General features: G+C 40.9%; 1 protein-coding gene across 10 annotated transcripts in view; it reads left to right on the top strand.

Moving 5' to 3' along the window:
* The window catches only part of DNM3 (dynamin 3), a 177,770-nt gene that overhangs the window by 86,643 nt on the left and 72,056 nt on the right, over positions 1–19,071 (top strand). The window contains exon 15 of one of the 10 annotated variants that reach the window (XM_038183213.2): positions 17–361. The exons of 8 other annotated variants lie outside the window; for them this stretch is intronic. In XM_038183213.2, the coding sequence (XP_038039141.1) occupies positions 17–31 (15 nt within the window). In that variant the 3' untranslated portion in view covers positions 32–361. Of the gene's footprint in view, positions 1–16; positions 362–19,071 lie in introns of those variants that run through there. One more of the 10 variants, XM_038183212.2, reaches the window with a different exon arrangement.

Raw genomic sequence — 19,071 nt, 5'->3', positions numbered from 1 at the left:
TAATGTTGACTTCTAGCTGTGTTGCTGCTAAACCCGTGCCCAGATCCAAGACTGCAGACGCTCACACACAATTAATCTCACAAATTTATGAATGCCAGAGCATGGAGCAAAATGAAAACAACTGGAGGAATGTATAAGGGGAATAATTGGACTGTATCCAGATGTGCATGTGTAAAACATCACCGATTGACTCCTCCCCCATATCCTGTCTGAAGAAAGGAATTTTTTTCAAAAATAAACTGGGGTTATTTGAAAGAAGTTGTGGTGTCTGAATGAAATCTAATAGGCAGGATTAGTGGCAATTAGGTACATTCTTTGCCGCTTGTTTTTTTGGTTTTGTTTTTTAACTCTTTGCATCACTGAATTTAACAGATCCCTTGCCAGTCTCAGTGTTACAGCTAGAGCTTTTGCTTACACATATTTGAGCTGCAGGACTGAAAAAAAAAAAAACAAAGATTGTATGAGTGTGCGTGTTATGCCTTGTAAATCTGATGAGTAGCAGCGGGCATTTGTTGTCTGTTGGGGTATTTTCGTAGTGAAGGCTGGTTAAGACGCAGAGGAACACTTCCAAAGTTTTGTAGACAGAAACTTTACTAAATCAAAAAAAGCCCCATCCCCATGTTATATTTGCAGATTGGAAGAGAGGTGAAGTTTACACAGATTTTGTTAAGCTGCTGCCTTTCAGTGAAAGGACTGTCATCGTGTGTGCAGTCGGGACCAGAGCCTTTCCTGGCAGCCACCACTGAACGCGTTCGGACAGACCTATGATTGCAGTGGGGCTGGGAAGGAAGGAAAGTGGAAGGCAAGGAGAGAAGTCTAGAGTGGAAAGAAATCAACTTTCTTTACTGCTTTGTTGATTAAAAATCTGTTGTGCCCCTGATTATTTTAATATGCTTTATGTTCTTCCTCTTTAACACGTTTCATTGCCCACCTTTAAATACTTGAGTGCTTTCTCAGCACCAACTTTTCCTAGACATTTTGTAACACTTATTTTTCTCCCCAAATTAAGATAGCAGGAACCTTGGCTGAGTTTCACAAAACACCCTCACAGGCTTGCTCTACTGTCTCATGTTTACTTTGGTTCTACACCCAAATAGGTTGAGAAAAAGAAAGAAATAGCACTGAATCTTCTTAAAAGCTGCGATTGATACTTACTGTGGGGAAGACTCGTAATGTTCTGATTCTTTTTCTAGTCCTTGCTCACACAGCAATATCCCTGAATCCAAGGACACAAAAATAAAATAAAAACAAAACAAAAAACTGTGGGGTTTGGACCACGAGACTCTAGCCACCTCCCTCCACAAAAGCCTTTATCACAGAGTCACTCTGTGCCGATTTCTTTTCACAAAATCTCGTTTTGGATTTCAACCGTCATTTTAGCTCTGCTTAAAATGGAGCTGAAGCAGTCCTACAGTTTGGCTTCTGTTGAAGGGATGGGTTAGAAGTTGGACTTTTTGTGTTTCGAGGAGTTTAGATTTTTTTTCTTTTTTCCTTTTTTCCTAATGGAAAAGGACAGTCTAAACTGTCCAGGCAGGCTCGTATTGTTGCCAGAGATGTAAAATTCTTGCACTTAAACTGAATGAACACAGAGGCATGATACTGTTTTTACACCAGGTATAAAATTGCCAGACACAAATCTGATTTAACAGAATATGTTTTTTGAACTTAGTGTCAAAATGTTTCCACTAGAATACAGAGAAAGATATTTTTGAGAAACAGCAATAGTCCTTGGATAAAGAGCCCCAGAGATTCATCTGAAAATGCTTTATAGTTGGAAAGACTCTTTAAAAAAAAAATAAAAAAATTAAACAATCAGGATTGCTGCAGCTCGTCATGTCGATTCGCTGAAGTTGCAGCAGCTGTTGAGGTGAGATGGAGTTGCCTTGGCAACAGCACATATTGTATAACAGTACCACACCACCATCAAACCCGCGAGGTGAGAAGTAGTTTAAAAGCGTTACTAAAATTTTATGATACGTCTGCTACGTTTTCAACCTTGTGGTTGGCTGAGTTTACCCAGCTTAGCCTTCTTGGAGCCCAGAAAGCTCAGCTGCTGAATAGTACTTGGTGAAGAGAGGGGGGGAGAAAACCCAATCTACGTGTGTTTTTTTTCTCAGTTGTAGTTAAGCTGTCTCTAACTCTTTTTGTTAATTGTGCCCATGCTCGTATGCAGTTACTGCTGGATGTAAATGCATTTCTCTCTCTGTACCTTCTTGTCACAAGAAGAGTGACTTTCTGTCACTGCTTTGTGATGAAAACAGTAGGAATTTCAAAAAATCTATCAAAGCGTTGCAGAGAAAGTCCCAAAAACTGGCCTGGATTTGTGGTTGAATTTCAAATGTGGGCAAAATCCTTAGGGCGTTCAAGCGGTGAGCTTTCTGTATCTGTGACAACACCAAGGTACTGTGCTTTCTTTCGCTTTGCTTTCTTTCACAGAACGGTTAAGGTCGGAAGGGACCTCTGGAAGTCATCTGGTCCAACCCCTCTGCTCGAGCAGGGACACCAATCCTTTGTGCTTTCCACAGCTGCTTAAGTTAAGGGAGTATATAATCACTTCCAACCACATGATTCACAAGGGGTATGTGTTTGAGTGCCCCACCCTCTATATCATACTTTCAGCTGCAGAACTTCAGATCCATTATTTTACCACTCTAGTGGCCTCCAAAAGATCTTTAAGCCTCTTTTCAGCTTTTCTTTGCTAACAAGCACGTGTTGGTGATTAGCCATGTAAATTTGTCATCTACCTACACCGCTATTTCACTACTTCTTGATTAGCTTTATCCGACAAAGATTCAGATCACTTTGAGTCTTAGTTTTGGCTGTGGTAGTTAGATGGCTTTTATTAGAAAGCAGATTAAAAACAGTGGCTAGGTTATTTCATAGTTCTAACCTTAGAAGTTCGCGTGTATTTGGTGGGGGAGGATATGCAGACACAACCAACCAAAAAGTTGGTGTGAACCTGAAGCAGAGGGAGGGAAAAAAGAAGCAAGAGGAGCAAGTGTTGTGAAAACCCCACAAATCAGAACCACCTGGTTGTAGTAGCGAGTCCCATGTAACATAAAGAAGAGCTAACTTCGCTTGCAACGTCCAAAAACAAACCTGTGAGATGCTGCCCAAAGCACTAGTTAATAATTATTGCACACAGCTTGGAGCCAGCCCAGATTCTACAGGGCTGTTGGATCCTCTCATGGGTTTATGCATACCATAGTGATTATTGAATGATTTTTCAAGGGCTATTGTATGCTCTTACTCCTGGGATTTGGTGCCTCTAGTGTTGAGCTGTGGAACTGTTTAACAAAGCTGCATCGACAGTAAGTATGGCAGCATTTCTGCTCTCTAGCGATCTCTTGGGCGCTCTAAGTTCAGTTGGCGTAAGTGTGCCGTACAGATCTGAATACAATGGTTTCTTGTGCCTGGGAGCTGATCTAGCTGCAGAATGCTTTGTGAAAGTTATTCGTAGTGTTGGAGTCACCTACTGCTGGTTTGGAGAATCAGAGGGCATTCAAAAGGCATCTCACCTGCTCAGCTCCATTTCCCGTTTACTGCACTTGGAGCAAGAGCAGTTGGGTCGTGCCTTTATCATGTAACACCACTCACTGAGCGAGCTTACAGCCATTCTGGATCGGAAAGCACTGTTAGCACAGCTGCACAGGTACTCATGCTGCTGAGCTTATTAAAAACCAGGGCTCTCTCACCTGGGTGCAGCCCTTGGAAAGAGACCTGTCCTGCTTCCAGATTCGTGCTCAATATCTGTGCTGTGCAGAATAATAACTTCTCATGTTAACTTCTGTGTCCTTCACACAGGTGATGCTGTATTCCCTTTTGCAGTGTTGGTCAGTCTAGCAGAGGATGTTTGATGTTAGTGTCGTGCAGGATGTAGAGGAGCCACTTCTGTCAGGTCTGTCTGGAGGAAATGAGCAGTGATTGCGGCATCATTGCAGGGATTTGGCCCCAGGTGCTGACCCTTGCAGAGTGAAAGTTTTTATAACAACAGTCTTTCCTCACAAAGAACTAGGTACGATGCTAGCTCCTCCACCACAACGTGCCTCTGCTGCTGTGTGGGAGCCCGTTTCAGTTTTCTTGGCAATAGCAAACTGCTGGCGTTCCATGGGCAGGTACAATGACGGGCTGTAGGGCTGTGCCTTGTATTTATCCTCTACCTGGGAGTGCCCTGTGGTGTTTCTTGGACAGCACTAAACCCTGCAGAAGGCTTAATGGGCAAATGTAGCAGAGGATCCTTTAGTAAATTCACTCCTACTGGATCAAGAGAGAGACTGAGGTTTTCTAGAGAGCTGCTGAAAATACTTGTTTTTCTAGAGATTTGCAAAGTAGCAACCAGGAGGGTTTTTTCCTGTGTGCACGTAGTTTTGGACTCAACCCCATGACACAGTGTGTGTTGTCTGCGGTCTCTTGCCAGAACTCCTCATGAAAACTCCTCTGCTAGGGAGAAATGGGGGCCAGGACACCTGCTCAGCAGGTTGGTGAGAGGTACAGACAGCCCCCACAACAAAAGTAATAAATAAACAAAGAGGAGTTGCTAGTAAATAAGCATATCCTGAGGGTTGTCTCTTCCCCTCAGCTTTACAGTTGTTTATTCTTCGGGCTTTTGAAAACTAGGAAGAAGAAATGGAAATAATAGTGATGAGGGAGGAATCTTTCCTTACAGAGGACTTTCAAACCTCTGATACAAGCCCTACTTTGTTCCTAGCAGATGCAATTTTGTTTTGTAGTTGCATAGCTTGACAGTCCATAATTTATTTGAGCGTGGCTGCATGGAGGCAAGTCTTAAAGACGGTATCAGTTTGTAAATAATCCTCATTTTCCTAACATGATATGGTTGTGCAGCCTTTGAAATAGGGTCTAGCTGCAACATCTGAGAAAAGAGCACGTTACTGGAAGACTGCCAGATGACCTCCAAGCTTTCTGTCAAGGTGACGAGGATTGTTAGCCCTTGGGGCACGAGCTGTTGTAAGTATTTTTACAGTACCAATTTGAAATACTCCACAGATCCCTAGATGCTCCTGCAATACAAGTGATGATAATGGTCCTTTTACTACTCTTTGAGTTCAGCAGTAGATTGAAATTACCTGAATTTCTCAGATTTGCCCACCTTCTGCTTCCATTGTGGCACAGACCCGTACATTTCAGTGTGTGTTTTTACCAGTGAGTAGAATACACTAGGTTCTACCAAGACATCCCTCCTTATTAACCACAAGTAGTAGAACTAATAATAAAATGCTATGCAGCATTTTGGGTGGAAACGTTTCCTAGTTGAGCATTTTAGTTACTTGGGTGAACAACCATCTCACTAACCTATCAAATCTTCCAGTGATTTCAGTAATAATTTGATTCTTGGAAGCTATTTTCTGTTAGCTGAGGCAAGCAAATTTTTACCTTGGCACTTGGAGCAAAGCGTATGAACCAGAGAAAAAGCTATTAGGAAGAGGATCAGAAAACCGAGGAGTACATCAGGCTGTTAGATGTCACAAAGATGCCTGTGTTCCGTGCAGGAGTTGTCATGCTCTGTGGCTGGAGGCTGGTGTGGGTGGGTGTAGAGTCTGTCTGCAAGAATTTTGGCTATCTGGTTTCTGGGAATCCTGAATGAGTGGCCATGGCCCTTCTTTGCCAATTAGGGAAGGTTTTCATAGGGGTAAATGAAAATTTCCGGGAAAGCTTTGTCATGTAGTGCCTTTAGCTGAAACACATCCATTTTTTCTGATTGTTAGAATGTGGGGCTTCAGCAAGATTAAAATGCTGAAGCATGAACAGAAAGAAGTCACTGAAGTGTGAATTGTTGTACACGTTGGTTAAAGTGAAATGGACAGCCTTTTCCTGGCCGTGAAGTCACTTAACAAACCAGAGAGGCTGGAGCTGTTTTGAGGGTTATAAAAAACATCAGCATTAGAGTTGTCCATGACTCTAATCTGCAAATAAGGGTTGTACAACCAGGAATGTTCTTGGGTGATTTAGTAGTGTGGGAGTTATCGCTGTAGATGAGACTGGACGCAGAATCTTCTTTACTTTTTAATGCAATTTCTAGGCTATCCTCAGCTATTGGTAAAGGTCATAAAAACAGAAAAACCTTCCCAGGATGTGAGTAGCTTTTATGTATTCTGAGAGACATGCTCCATGTGCTAATCCATGATTCTAAGCATGTATAATGTGCTATCTGTTTATCTGAAAATTTCCTACTTTTGTACAGCCCTTTTAACTTTATTAGCAAGCTAACAAGTGAGAATTAAAGTCAGGGTAGTGGTTTAAACACTTTGCAAGAATAATCTTGTAACTAAAAAATAGGATGAACTGTGAAAAGCTGTGATTCAGTTCATACTTCTTCCAGTGTTTATCTCATCATTGGTAAGATTGCTGCAAAGAGGTACTGCCACTGTAAAATGAGACTTCACTCAGACTTTGTTGTCTGTTAGATGCAAACAAAACTTGACCATAATGACAAAGCTAAGGGAAAAAAAGCACTCCACTATAGACAACACGCATTTGACAGCATTTTGAAATGTAGCAATTCCTATCCTGAATCAGATCAGCGTTTTATCTGCACGCAGCGTGTTTGTCTGTGAAAGCAGCAAGTGCCAGATGCTGCAGAGGAGCTAAATCAAAAGGAATACTACAGTCCCCACAGCAGACAGTTGGGTAGTGTTTGGCTCACTCCCTGGTTTTATGGAGCTTCATTTTCCTTGCGTTATTTCCTCTTTTCTTATCTAATGCAACTGTGGGCTCCAGAGTGATTCCAGGAATCCTTTCTGCTGAATTCTTAGTCTCAAGGATGCTTGGCATCAGTAGTGTCCATAGCTTAAGTATGTGCTTTGTTTAAAGAAACTTCTGTTTATCAGCTTTCACAGAGGAAATGCAAAAGTCAGTCCCTTGTTTGATTTCATCTTCTGTTTATGCTGGAGCAAGCAACATTCACAAACACAGAAAATGAATTACAAAGCTTCAGAATGGTAGCTGGGTGCTTGGAGGGATAGGTAGAGCCCTACACCGCTGGATGCAGTTTAGATTAACACATCACATTAATCTCCCTTTGATCACAAACTGATCTATAAAATATTGTGCATCTTCCCTTTAAGAGTTCAGTTGAATAGTTCATGTTCCTAGAGGGCACTTAGTCTATTATTAGTGCATGAGGGCAAAACCTACGTGTTGCCTAAGCATTTAAAAACCAGTTTTAATGCTGTTGAGCATTTTAATGCTCAACAATGGGTTAAGAATACTGCACATTTCTGGTAACACTAGAAGCCGTAATGGGTGGAGTACGGCGATGGGCGTTTTGCTGTAGCTGGCCTGCCTAACCCCTTACTGTACAGCTGAAATACGAACGACTCAAGTGATGGCCAGCAGGAAAGTGGATTCTCAGGAAGCAGTGTTTGATGAAGCCTGTTTAAAAACCTCTGCTGTGCAAAAGAGAGTTGTGTTCTGCAGTAAGAGCAAGGATTTTAACCACTCTCTAATCACTAGCTTTTTCTTGTAAATGCTGTAGGGAAAAACATTGCAAAAACAGTTCTATGGAGTTAGGAAAGCTCATTAGCAACTAGTTACTGAAATAAGTTTCTACATACTCTACCCAAGTTAGAATAATCAAATTAAATAAAAGATAATATAGTTAAATATAGTTCTGAATGTGGATATGTGTTGATAGACACAGCGATTCACTGGCCAGTTTAATTGCTGTAATAAATTTGCAGTAAACCTCTTGGAAATAATATTTTTTTTCAGACTGATACATCCTTACATAAAGAGAAGACTGCTTCCTCCTTTGTCTCATTGGTAACTACTATAAATTTCCAGGTAGATTTTTGTAATTGGTAACAATGCAAGAAATCCCAGCTGTATGGAGAAATATGGAAAACGTAAGCACCCACTGAGATGGTCAGTAAGCTGTACTTCTAACAACAGAAACTCTAGGAAGAAATGCTTTTTTTCTTTTTTATGCCTTTCAAATTAGCCTCATGAAGATCATACAGAGGTGCTTTGTGGGAGGGCATTGCAGACTGTGGGAGCAGAACAAGTGCCTTTAGGCATTTGAGGTCAAAATGTGAATAAGGACTTAAGACATTTATAGCTGTGTTTCTCCTTGCTTATGAAAAGATTTATTTCAACAGTTTAGGGACAGTTTATATAGCAATCTTAATTTGGGGATAAGAATGCTTTATTGGCACAAGTTATGTGACGCTTTGAATTTTATGTTCTCAAGGAGCTTCTTCACAGTGCACAGTCCATATGTTCTTTCATGTAAGATGCATGAAATAATGCTTTTCTGTAAATTATTTGCTACTGAGATAACAGGACAACACCCTACTCTACCAAGTGGAAACGATGTCTCCTGGGCTAGGCCGGGACCCAGCCAGAAGGGGATAAAGCAATGCATGTTGCAGTATTTCCCAGAGTCTCGACCCCTTCGTTCTTGGAGCAGAACCAGATGTTGACCTACCCTCTGGACCATGGAGGCACCTCTGTGCATTGAGGCTCTTGCTCAGCTGGTCTTGGTGTTGTGTGGGGGACAGCAGGTGCCCCACTCCCCTGGGTTTAGGTTGGACTGGCAGCTTGTTGTGCAGACTGACAGCCCCCGTGCTGGATAAGCATGGCTAGCCTTTCAGACGTGCACCAACGAGTAGGTAAATCAAATCCTCTACTTCTGCAGTTGGAGCCTTTACCTCTGTCCTCGGCAGCTCTGCCCTGCTGCAGCCGACACGTTGCTCCCAGCACCTTCCTGGTGCTGAGCACAGCATGGGAGCTAAAAAAAGCAGTCCTGCAGAGAAGGAACTCGGGGATGCAGACTAGGAGTAAGCAAATTTGTCTGCACTGGGGTAGAGCAGAGAGAAGAGAATGTGCTTAAAAAAGAAAAACATTTGTGAAGCTTTGGCTTTGGCTGTGTTTTCGATGAAGGGTTACATATTGTCTTGTACAGCAAAGATGCCAGCTGCAGAGTAAATAGAGTAAGAGCAGGCTTAGTTTCAATGAACCCTTGTGCTTTTTAACTCTGATTTGCTCCTCTGTTCATTTCATGTAATTTAGATAAGAGGTTTGCACATCACTTACAGTTTTTCCTCTTATGTCTTTAAACTGTTGATTCAAAACAGAGGCACTTGAGAGCGCTGAAAGAATAGTGTGTGAGTGGGGGGTGGTGAACTTAGTTTATGTTAGTGCTTCATGTTCTTTAACTTATTTCTTTTCTAATACCCAACCTCAATTATTTTTATTGTTTCTTAAGCTTTGTAGTGAAGGTTAGTGTGAAGGATTGAATATTGGAGGTTTCTCAACATGGTCTGTCAGTAGGTTTTCCACTCAACCAGGCACTGGGTCAGCTTTTTCCTTGGTCTCTCTTATAATTAAGATACCTTTTTATCATCAAGTCCTACACTAAGTCATTGTAGTGATGGCTGGAAATCCAGGTGATAGTGATGCACACTTCTTGTTCCTTAGATGTCCACAGGGACTTTCAGAACTTCTATCCCTGTGTTTCAGTGTGAACCCCACACCAATAGATTTGTTCTTGATTCCCTGACTTTCCCAGGTATTTTCTGTCTGATTGCCTAAACAAAAATACAAAGATGTGTCGATTTTCTAGATTATGTGAATTATCCCACTAGGTCTTTGTTACATGAATTAAGTCATAATTTTGATTTTGTATTGAAAACTTCTAGATTCTCCTGTTTATTTTGTGTGTAGGTCAGTCCACAGATATTTTAGATACCTATGTGGCAGTTTCCTTATTTTACTCCCTCCATTACAGTCTTTTATCCTGGTCACCATATGCAACACTTATCAGTAGGTATTCCTACATTCTCATTTTCATCTTTGAGACTATTTGATCTGCATTAAAGCTGTCCTCACTATATTCCTCTTCCCCACAACCCTGCTTCCCTTTTAGGATCTGGATAAGTAGAGGACAAGAGTTGTAATTCTGTGATTTAACTTCTTTTTAAGCAACCCTGTTTCTGTAGGGATGCGTGTGTTTGTGCGGGCAGTGAGAATTTTCTTGGACTGTGGGGTAAGTCGAGACTTCATGGGCTAATTCATTTTAATTAGAAATGTGTTCTTCATGAAGGTCAGCTTCAGTCAGCTTTTGTGCTAAACAATCCTAATAACGGAATAACACAGATCTTTTTACTTGCATTGTTTAAGCTCAGGGAACTTCGAGTACAATGGGAATTAAGAGTACAATTATTCTTGATTCAGTGGCATATGCTTGTTATATATTTTTTTTCTCCTTTCCAGCAAGTAAAAGAAAAATTCCATGAAGCGGAATTCTCTTCTATATGGTCTCGTGTCCCAGACAGGGTCTGGGATTTTGTTTGTGCCTTCTGAATATATCAGAGGCCACTGCGTTCCCATCTTCACCTACCTTGGAGAAGGAAGCGGGCTCTGTTTTGCAAGAGGACTGCAACACGCAGTTACAGTCCCAGTGCAAACGGCGACTTTCTCTGCAGAAAGTCCCTGGATGTAGCGGTCTTTGTCCACGTACAATCTGTGACAGGAGCATCCTTTGCACTCGAGTAGTCTTCCACCTCTGGCACCAAATGTGCTCAGCAGTAGATGAGGGAGGTGAGTGCAGAAATAGAAACGAAAGCAAGAGGAATTAGGGTTCACCTGTAAAGACTCTGCCAGGTTAATTAAATTTTTAAATCTTAGGTTTGTGTTCTTACACTGAAGTGTGTTTTTCCCCTGTCTGAATTAGGTTCCCCCTTCCCATGTCTGAAAGTGCAATTTCGGGGCATATTGAAATATATTTGAAGTATTCTCTTTCCATTAGGGAATGTGAACTTCTTTTAACTGTAAAATTTCCACATTTATACTGCCTGGTTTTTGACAGATATTTCTTTTTTCTTTTGAGTAATGGCAATAGTTCTGTAATGCATTTTATTCAAATTTGTGCGTTTATCCTTATGTCTATTGTCAGGTACTTTTTTCCATGAATTACCAGTCAGCACACAGTTTGGTAATTTGTTAGTCTAAAGCCCTCATTATTTCAAACTCTTTTAGTGTAATATATTATTAGACATTTAAAATAAATTTAAACTGCTAGACAATTTAGTTTTTATAACCTTAGGAATATTCTCAAAGGGGAATAGAATGTTATTTCAGCAAAATGAATGAATTGAGAAAATAACCAAAATATACATTAAATTTGGGTAATGTAAACTTAAAAATGGATTACAGAAAATCACGTTGCTTAATAGGATGTTTAAATAACTCCTAGAAAGACTTGGAATATTTTTAATGAACATTTCATTTAAGCGTTTTGTTTCAATATTTTTGAGGCTTTTTGGGTGGTGGTGTAGTTACTGAAATACTTTTTGGTTGGGGTTTTTTTTTTGGTTGTTGTTGCATGGACAGCTTTGCAATAAGCTGTCCTCTTCTATCTTCGAGTGTCTTGAAAACAAAATGAAAAAATGTTTGTCTTAAATGTTGTTCTTCATTAGAGTAGAACACATTAAAAGATGATCTCTGTTGATATTAAGAGTCAGCATCTGAAATCGGTTCATTGACTGCTAGTAAGATGATTTACACCAGTAAGACTTGGTAGTATGAATTTAATTATCAAAATGAGCCGAAGAATTAATTTACATCTAGGAAATTATAAACTTGTGGGGTTAGTACTTGATAGTTCGCTTCACTTACGTATTCCATACTGAAATTTAAGTTTGTACCGATATTTTTAAAGCAGTTATCTTCTTTTAAATTTTTCTCTTGTTGCTGCCATGCCTCCTTCACGTTGAACTAATCTCAGTCTGTCAGTGTTAGAGAAGGTCTGTAATATATTTTTCCCGGCAGCGGTTCTTTGTTGGTTGCAGTATCTGTAAAAGCTAAGGACGTTAAGGAGTAATGGAGTATATCTTTCAAAGCACAAGTAACAAGTAATAGGAGTGTTTTGACATAGTGTTTAAAGAAAAAAAAAAAATCATGGAATTTGGTTTCCAGCCCAGAACTTTGACTGACTGTCTGGGAATTCAGTGCTGTATGTCAGTGTTATGTAGAATTAGTGTATGTGCTTTGGAGTGGTTCTTTACAAATATAAAAGTGTCCTGCGAGTTTAAGGCCAGTGTATTGATGGTTTACAATGTTCTCTGTCAGCACTGAAGAAGACCTACATTCCTGAGGAAGTGCTATGTCTCCAAATAAATATTTCTCCTCCTTCTGGAGAAGCAGAAGTGTTATCTATCTTGTCTGCAGTCTGACTGTATACTATAAAAATTCGTTGTTCTCACAGGCTTGTTTCAACCTTCAGATTTCAGTGCACCGTATTTGTTGTCCTCTCTGTGTTTGCACTGATGTCGCTGCCTCTCGCATTGACCTTGTTTACCTTGTTCTGAAACTCCTGGAGACTTCCAAAGACATTGCAAATTTTGTAGGTTCTTTGAGACAGCGGATGTTGAGCATGTATAGACAGTTTTACTGGAGCAAAAATTGACGTCTTTATTATTGTCTCTTTAAAGTCTTGTTTCCTTAAAATCACTACAACAATATCTATCTAAGCTGCCATTTCCAAATTTTTAGCTTGATAAAGACGGTTCTTACAGCTATTTCAATTACTGGTTAGATTTTCTTTTTTCCTTAGGAAAAGGCTTGTTCCTTAAGTGTGTTCTTGGGGAGTCCCAGCTGACAGTATCCTGACAGCGATGATGAAGTGAATGCAGGTGTTTATCATCTTAACAGAACTCCTAGTCTGCATGCTGCTATATTCCATTTCTTTTTTCCTCCCTAAGCAAATAGCACGGAATAAAAGAGAATGTTAGGTGTGATTCAGAGTAATGTTTGGTTATAGAAATCCAGGCGAGGGGTAACTGGGATTCTTTAAAGATCTTGTTGTTTTATGCAGAGGAGAAATGACATGTTTTAAAACGTCATAGCAAGAAATGAAAAGGTTTGGATTAGACAAGACAGAAAATTAGAAAAATGATTAAAAATAATTTTAATGATTGGGAAGGGTGTATTTTGAGATGGTGAGAGAATGCAACTGAAGAGTGTTACTCTGGCAGTGAGTGAAGACCTCACCCACCATTCAGAAGCAAGAGAAACTCCTTCTCCCAGCTACTGGTAGGCAAAGGCGTACTCGCATCTCCCACTTTCTGTGGTCATTGCTCACAGCAATGACAACGGAGTCTCTGGTTCAATGAGCTTTTGTGGCTGCTTGGGTGGAAATTGCTCTGGCAGCCAGAAGTGGCACGGATGTTGCCTCCTGACTTCAGCATCCCGCTTTCCTCGGTGCCTCTCGCACTGCACAGCAGCAGTCCCCCTCTGCTCACAGCCCTGGGCTGTGGCAGTACACGCTTGGTCTCTTAGCAGAAGACTGCAGCCAGTGAAGTGAGACTGATGCCAGAGGACTAAAAATTTGATTTGGGTTTAAGCTTAACATGTTTCACTAACCTATTTCCTAGCTACGCACTCTGTTCTACCTGGCTGCAAAGTGCAGCTTTGGATAGTCTGCTCTCAGACATCAGCAATGTCTGCTCAGGACTGCGGAGCTGGGCCTGCAGGGGAATTGCTTTCAGTGCTGAGTGTTTGACAGCTCTCACATCTGATGTTTCAGCATTATCTTGTCTCTATTTCAGCAAGGGTGCAAAGGTGAGCACGTATGGAATTGACAAAGATGTCTGTCAGTAGATGAGTTCTGCAGTCACACGGAAGGGCAGTGATGACAGCTGAGCAGTTGTGGCTATTTCTGTTTGAGGAAGTCTCCTTCCTTCCAGAGGTGCTACTTTAGGCTTTCCCAAGCTGTGGGTACCTCCTGCTGACCACCTCTGTCTGAGTTCACCATCTTCCATGGTACGTAAAGGGAACATGTGGCCAATGCAGTAGAATTTGTGCCTATGTTCCTGTTATGTGATGTTAAGTGCATCAAGCACACAACACCTTACCTTTTAGAGTGATACTGCAGTGGGACCTCTTTTCTGTATTCTACTGCAAGTGGTCAGCCAGGCAACACAAAACAGCTAGCAATGTGTTGTTTCCTTTATTGCACACAATTACATGTATGGAAACAGCATGCTGTTATCAGGAGAGAGCTTATGGGGGAGCAGCCCTTGGACATTCCCATGTAATATGCAGCATCTGCAGATTGAAAACCACTGTGTATGCGCAGCTCTACTGCAGACACTTCCTTCCACACACGTATCCTACTGCTAGAAGTTAGTAATAGGCTGCAACATGGTGCCTAGCACCTTCCAGTCATGTTTTTTGTTGTTGTTGTTGTTTGTTTATTTTTTTTTTAATGACAGTAACTTTAAAGAATGGTTTGGTGTTGCTTCTTTTGCTGTTTTCCTCTAGCTCTTGATCGTTCTTCAGTTATAATAGTTTCATGATATCTTGGATGTTTGACCAACTTTTTTTTCCCTGTGTTCCCATACTCATCCTTGTCAGGTTCCTTTTTCAGAGCTGAGTTATTGTTCAGTGTTTGCTATGGTGAAGTCTGCATTCCCCACTCGCATTCAAGTCCCTGCTGGGACAGATGATGTACACTGAGAAAAGACTGTAACCATCCCAGGACAGACTTCTGAGACAAGTTAAGGTCAGTTTGAGGAACAATTTGGCTGTGAATTTCAGGAGTGTTTCCATCAGGAATAGTTCCATGGAAACAGTCTTCCTGATGAGTGTTTCCAAGGAGGCTTCAGTCTAATAACCATTAATTTCAAAGGACAGAGGGTTGCAGATTTTCCTGCACATCACTGTGATTATTTTGGGATATTTTTAGTCAAATTCTGAAACACATTTCAAAACCAACTCTCTTGATGTTTTGATGGCATATGTCACTTAGCATTTGAAGGTAATGTTCTTGATATAAAGGAAAAGTGAGAGATGATTATGGAGTGTTCAATTATTATTTTTTTATTTAACAAAGGAGCATCCCCAGAGTTACCTATTTTACCAAAAAAATATATATTTTTTCATGAAGGAGTAAGCATATGGTCTCCTTACTCTTTTGTTACAATTCAGCAGTTTCTTTGATGAAATTAAGAAGCCAGTGTATGTTTATACATACTACGTAGAGCAAAGAATAAGATAACTTCAGACAGTTGTCTCAGGAGTTAATGTTTTCTGTGACCCAAGTATCCTGGTTTGCCTTTAAAAAAAAAGGGGGGGGGGGAGCTGAAATGTAGCTTTCAAAAATGCTGCTATTAAAAAGAATGAAAAAAGAAAAGAAGGAAAAAAATAGAAAGAGGAGGGGTGGGGGGGAGAAGACTTGACACCAGAAGCTCTGTCATACCAGAGTTTCTCTCGGATGTCTGGAAAAAGTCTTATACTTCTGGGATGCTTTCCAAAATATTTTCAGTGACCATTGCCACAGGCGTGAACTTCTTAATGCATTTTGCAGTAATCTCCACCACAGTGAAATTGATTACTGTCTGAAAGCTTTTAATGATAACAAGCAAGTAGGGCAGCACAAATACCATGAACTAATTTGTGTCTGTGTATTTTGTTGCATCTTCAGGAGTCTTGCAGAGACAGATGTGTTGCCTCAGGAAAATCCTGCTTAATTTTTTTTTTTTTCCTAATTATGTAATTGCTTATTTATCATTTGATTTAAAGGGATTCTTTTTTTCACACATGCATGCACACATGCCTCTCTGTGTGCATGCGCACACAAAAGATCTGGAAACAGTCCCTCAGATATTTCTTTAGGTATCCAAAAAAGTGTACGTTGATTTCCTTAATTTTAATGTTTTCTAGGATTTGTTTTATAGAAACTGAAATGCATTCAAAGGCTTGGAGTAGTTTTAAGAAATGGCTTTCCAGCAGGAAAAAAAAAGGTATTATAGCAAAGGTGTATCTTATATACCTACAAGGGAATTTCAGGAGGCTTATAAATGAGGGTCTCTCTTTTTATGTGCAGGTTGCGGGAGTTGAAGAAGCTGAAAATACAGTTAAACTTGTTTTTTTCATTTTATTTCAGTGTTAACCTAGTATTCCTAATGCAAGAAAAACTTCAGAACTGAAATATGAGCTGCACACCTAGTCAACGAGAATAGGTTTCAGGAATTATGGTTTTTCTTTAAAGACAAAAAGACGTACTCCCAAATAAGCAAAGTTTTAAACTATATGAATGGAAAGCCTTACGCAACAGAGAAGTTAGATCCCACAGGCACTGGTATGTCAGTGTCACTGTGCCTTCTGCCAGCACGGACGTGCAGCACTAAGGCCCTCCATCCTGTGCTGTGGCTCCCACAAACCACAGTGATTGATGGATGATCCGCAGTAGGTGAAGAGTGAAAAATACGAACTTGAGCACCAGCAGAGAAAAACAAGCTGTCATAAGCAGGCTTCATTACAAGGGATAAAAAGGTCAAAATATACTTCCACCCCCCTGCCTTCCTTCAGAGCAGCCACTAGACGCATCCAAGCAGAATTTTTCCAGACTGTTAACTGGTTCATCAGTCGGGGCTTTCTCTCAATTTTAAATGCCAGCACCACTTCAGTGCAGAGGAATTGCTGGCTTCTTTCCCAGACAAGATTTCCCAAATTCAAAATGACCTTTCAAGATTCTAACTAATAGGAGCTGAACAGAGATTTCCTCTCCATTAGGCCTTTTCTCAGATTGATCCTTCCACTGAGAGCACCTCCCCCAGCACAGAACAGGGAAAGCCCAGCCCTTCTACCTGGGATGATAAAAACCTCTTTTGAAAAGGGGCAATCTTAAATCGTGTTGTTCTACATCCCTGAAACTATTACACTTCTCTTGGATGCCCTGATTATGGAAAGGCACGGGGAGTACCAGAGAACTATCTGGTGTTTTTTATTTTGGATCCAACCATTCAAGGTCTGAATTAACACAATAGGATTCACGGTTACCTGCCATAGGGCTGAGGCAGAGGGGTGAGAGGAGTGGCAGAAGAGCCCTGGAGCAGGGAATAAGGCTGGTGGGTGCGTGGTTGTGCCATGCCAGCAGGCTGGCTGGGCTGGAGGAAGGGCTTACAGCATCATCCTGCACTGCAGCCTGTGCTGTGGTATGCAGTCCCTCGGGGACTGCAAGGTCAGGTCAGCATGAAAAGGGTTGGGGGAGGCAGAGGAAGCAGGATCCTAATTCTTATCACCCAGATGGTGTTCTGGCTTCTCATCCATGTCTTGCGATTGTCTTGATGCTGTTGTGATCTTCTGTAGGGCTTTCACAAAGGTTTCATATGCTATTGAACACCATTAGTGCAAACATCTTATGGCATTGATGGTTCAAATGAAAGCTTGGGTAACTACTGAGAGAGGGTTTGGCAGAGAGAGGTGGAGGTACAGTCAGCCTGGTGCCTGCTCTGTGCTGCACAGTGAGGAATGGGCTGTACATTTCCCCTTCTGCCATTCAGCATCAGCGCAGTTACATCTAGCTGTGCCCTCTACAGCTACTGGGAAATGAGGCAAGGTAAGGTAAAACCCAAGATCGAGAAACATGGTGTTAACGGGTAACTGAAAGACAGTCCTGTGAAGTCTTGAAAAGTAGCAGGATAGTAAATGCCTTTTAAGAATGACAGCAGTGACCGTTTCTTGAAAGGATGAAGTATTTCAAATACAGAATTGTGAAGTTTTATGGTTCTATTCCCGAAGAAGTTTGGGCATGCATAAATAAAGTGGCAGAAACAAATAGAATACAGCTTCTAATTGAGAAAAACACACCGTGGGAAATGAATGCCATACTGTAAAATGAATGCCAATGCCAGACTAAAAACTGAGTACACGTTAGTATCAGATGTAATCCCACAGCTGAATTCAGGAGGAACACCAGAGATGTAACACATCTCTTGAATTTTTAATAACAGGAAAGATTGCTGTAAAATCCAAGGTACCAGCTTCCATCGAGAAGACCAGCTCAAACTTGAAATCATGTGATTCTGTCATCAAATCTCCCTTATTTAGCTGCAGTTTTTGGTTTGGCATCTTCAGCTTTTTTTTGTATAAGGAACACTTCTCTGACACGGTAGAGGATAAAGTCTTGTAACATTGAGGGAATACAAGATTTGGTATTTCTGCTTCTTTCTCTTAGCAGTCTGGGTTACCATCCTAAGCCTTTGTCACATTTTTATATTGAGATTTTCAGTCAGCAACTCTCGTTTTATTCTCCAGCATTTTCCTAGAATTGTTTCTGTTCAATGCTGCATAATGGTTCTTCTGTGTCATGGTTGATATTTAATAATATGTATAGCTACATGTGACAATTTTCTAATGTCATATGCGATTTTTCCTGTCAATACAGGTACATGTGATAAAAACTGCTTCCTTCATACTGTACATCTGCTGTGATGCAGCACAGGTCCAGAGTTCCCACCTGTGTGCTGATGGAAGAACAGACAGGGGAATGGAGGCGTCGTCCCCCTGCCTGTGGAGGAGTCTCAGGGATTGAGATACTCCAACTATTTTTTTCTTAAAGTTTTTGCTCAAAAACTTTAACTCGAGCACTTCAGGAGTCATTTGTATGTAGCACTTTGGGAGTCATTTGTATGTATGTGAGTGCTTCTTGATGCCTGGGTGGCTGACTTCATTGAAGAATTAGGATCTGTTGTGGCAAACTCAGCAACTGCAATAGGAAACTTTTAAAACAACATCCTTTTAGCTGACAGACATCAGCTGTCTCTGCTGAAAACACTGTTAGGTATGTGGTTCTTTCTTGGAATAGAGGATCTGCACGGTGGTCAACGATGATCTGGTTTCAGCGGGCAAAGAAAAAGTCTCGGAGAAGTGTTTGGTTTCAGTGCTTTATCATCAACAGCTAAAACCACGTAGGGGCTGATGGCAGAAGGCTGGAGGGCGAGATGCATAGGTGGAAGGAACACGGTCTCGTCATCTGCAATTTATTAAGTATTCTTTTGCTGTGCTTTTTGTAAAAATGTTAGAATGTTTACATACGCGTTGTTTTTCTGTCAAAGCAGCTCCTTCGGCATTTTATAGACAATTTAGAGTTATGTTTTCTACAGCTGTACCCAGGAGTGTGTTCAGGCCTGAATTCCGCTAAGTTGTCTGTAACTAAATGACTTGCCTTGTTTTTCTACAAAAGTTTGGAGTATTATGAAAGCATCTTACGCTTCATTTTTCAGCTTTAGAGCCAAGTGTGGTAAAGCAAAGACCATTGTGAAGATG

Source organism: Anas platyrhynchos, chromosome 8, assembly GCF_047663525.1.
Source record: "Anas platyrhynchos isolate ZD024472 breed Pekin duck chromosome 8, IASCAAS_PekinDuck_T2T, whole genome shotgun sequence".
Classification (NCBI taxonomy): Eukaryota; Metazoa; Chordata; class Aves; order Anseriformes; family Anatidae; genus Anas; species Anas platyrhynchos.
This window is presented reverse-complemented; position numbering and strand designations above follow the sequence as displayed.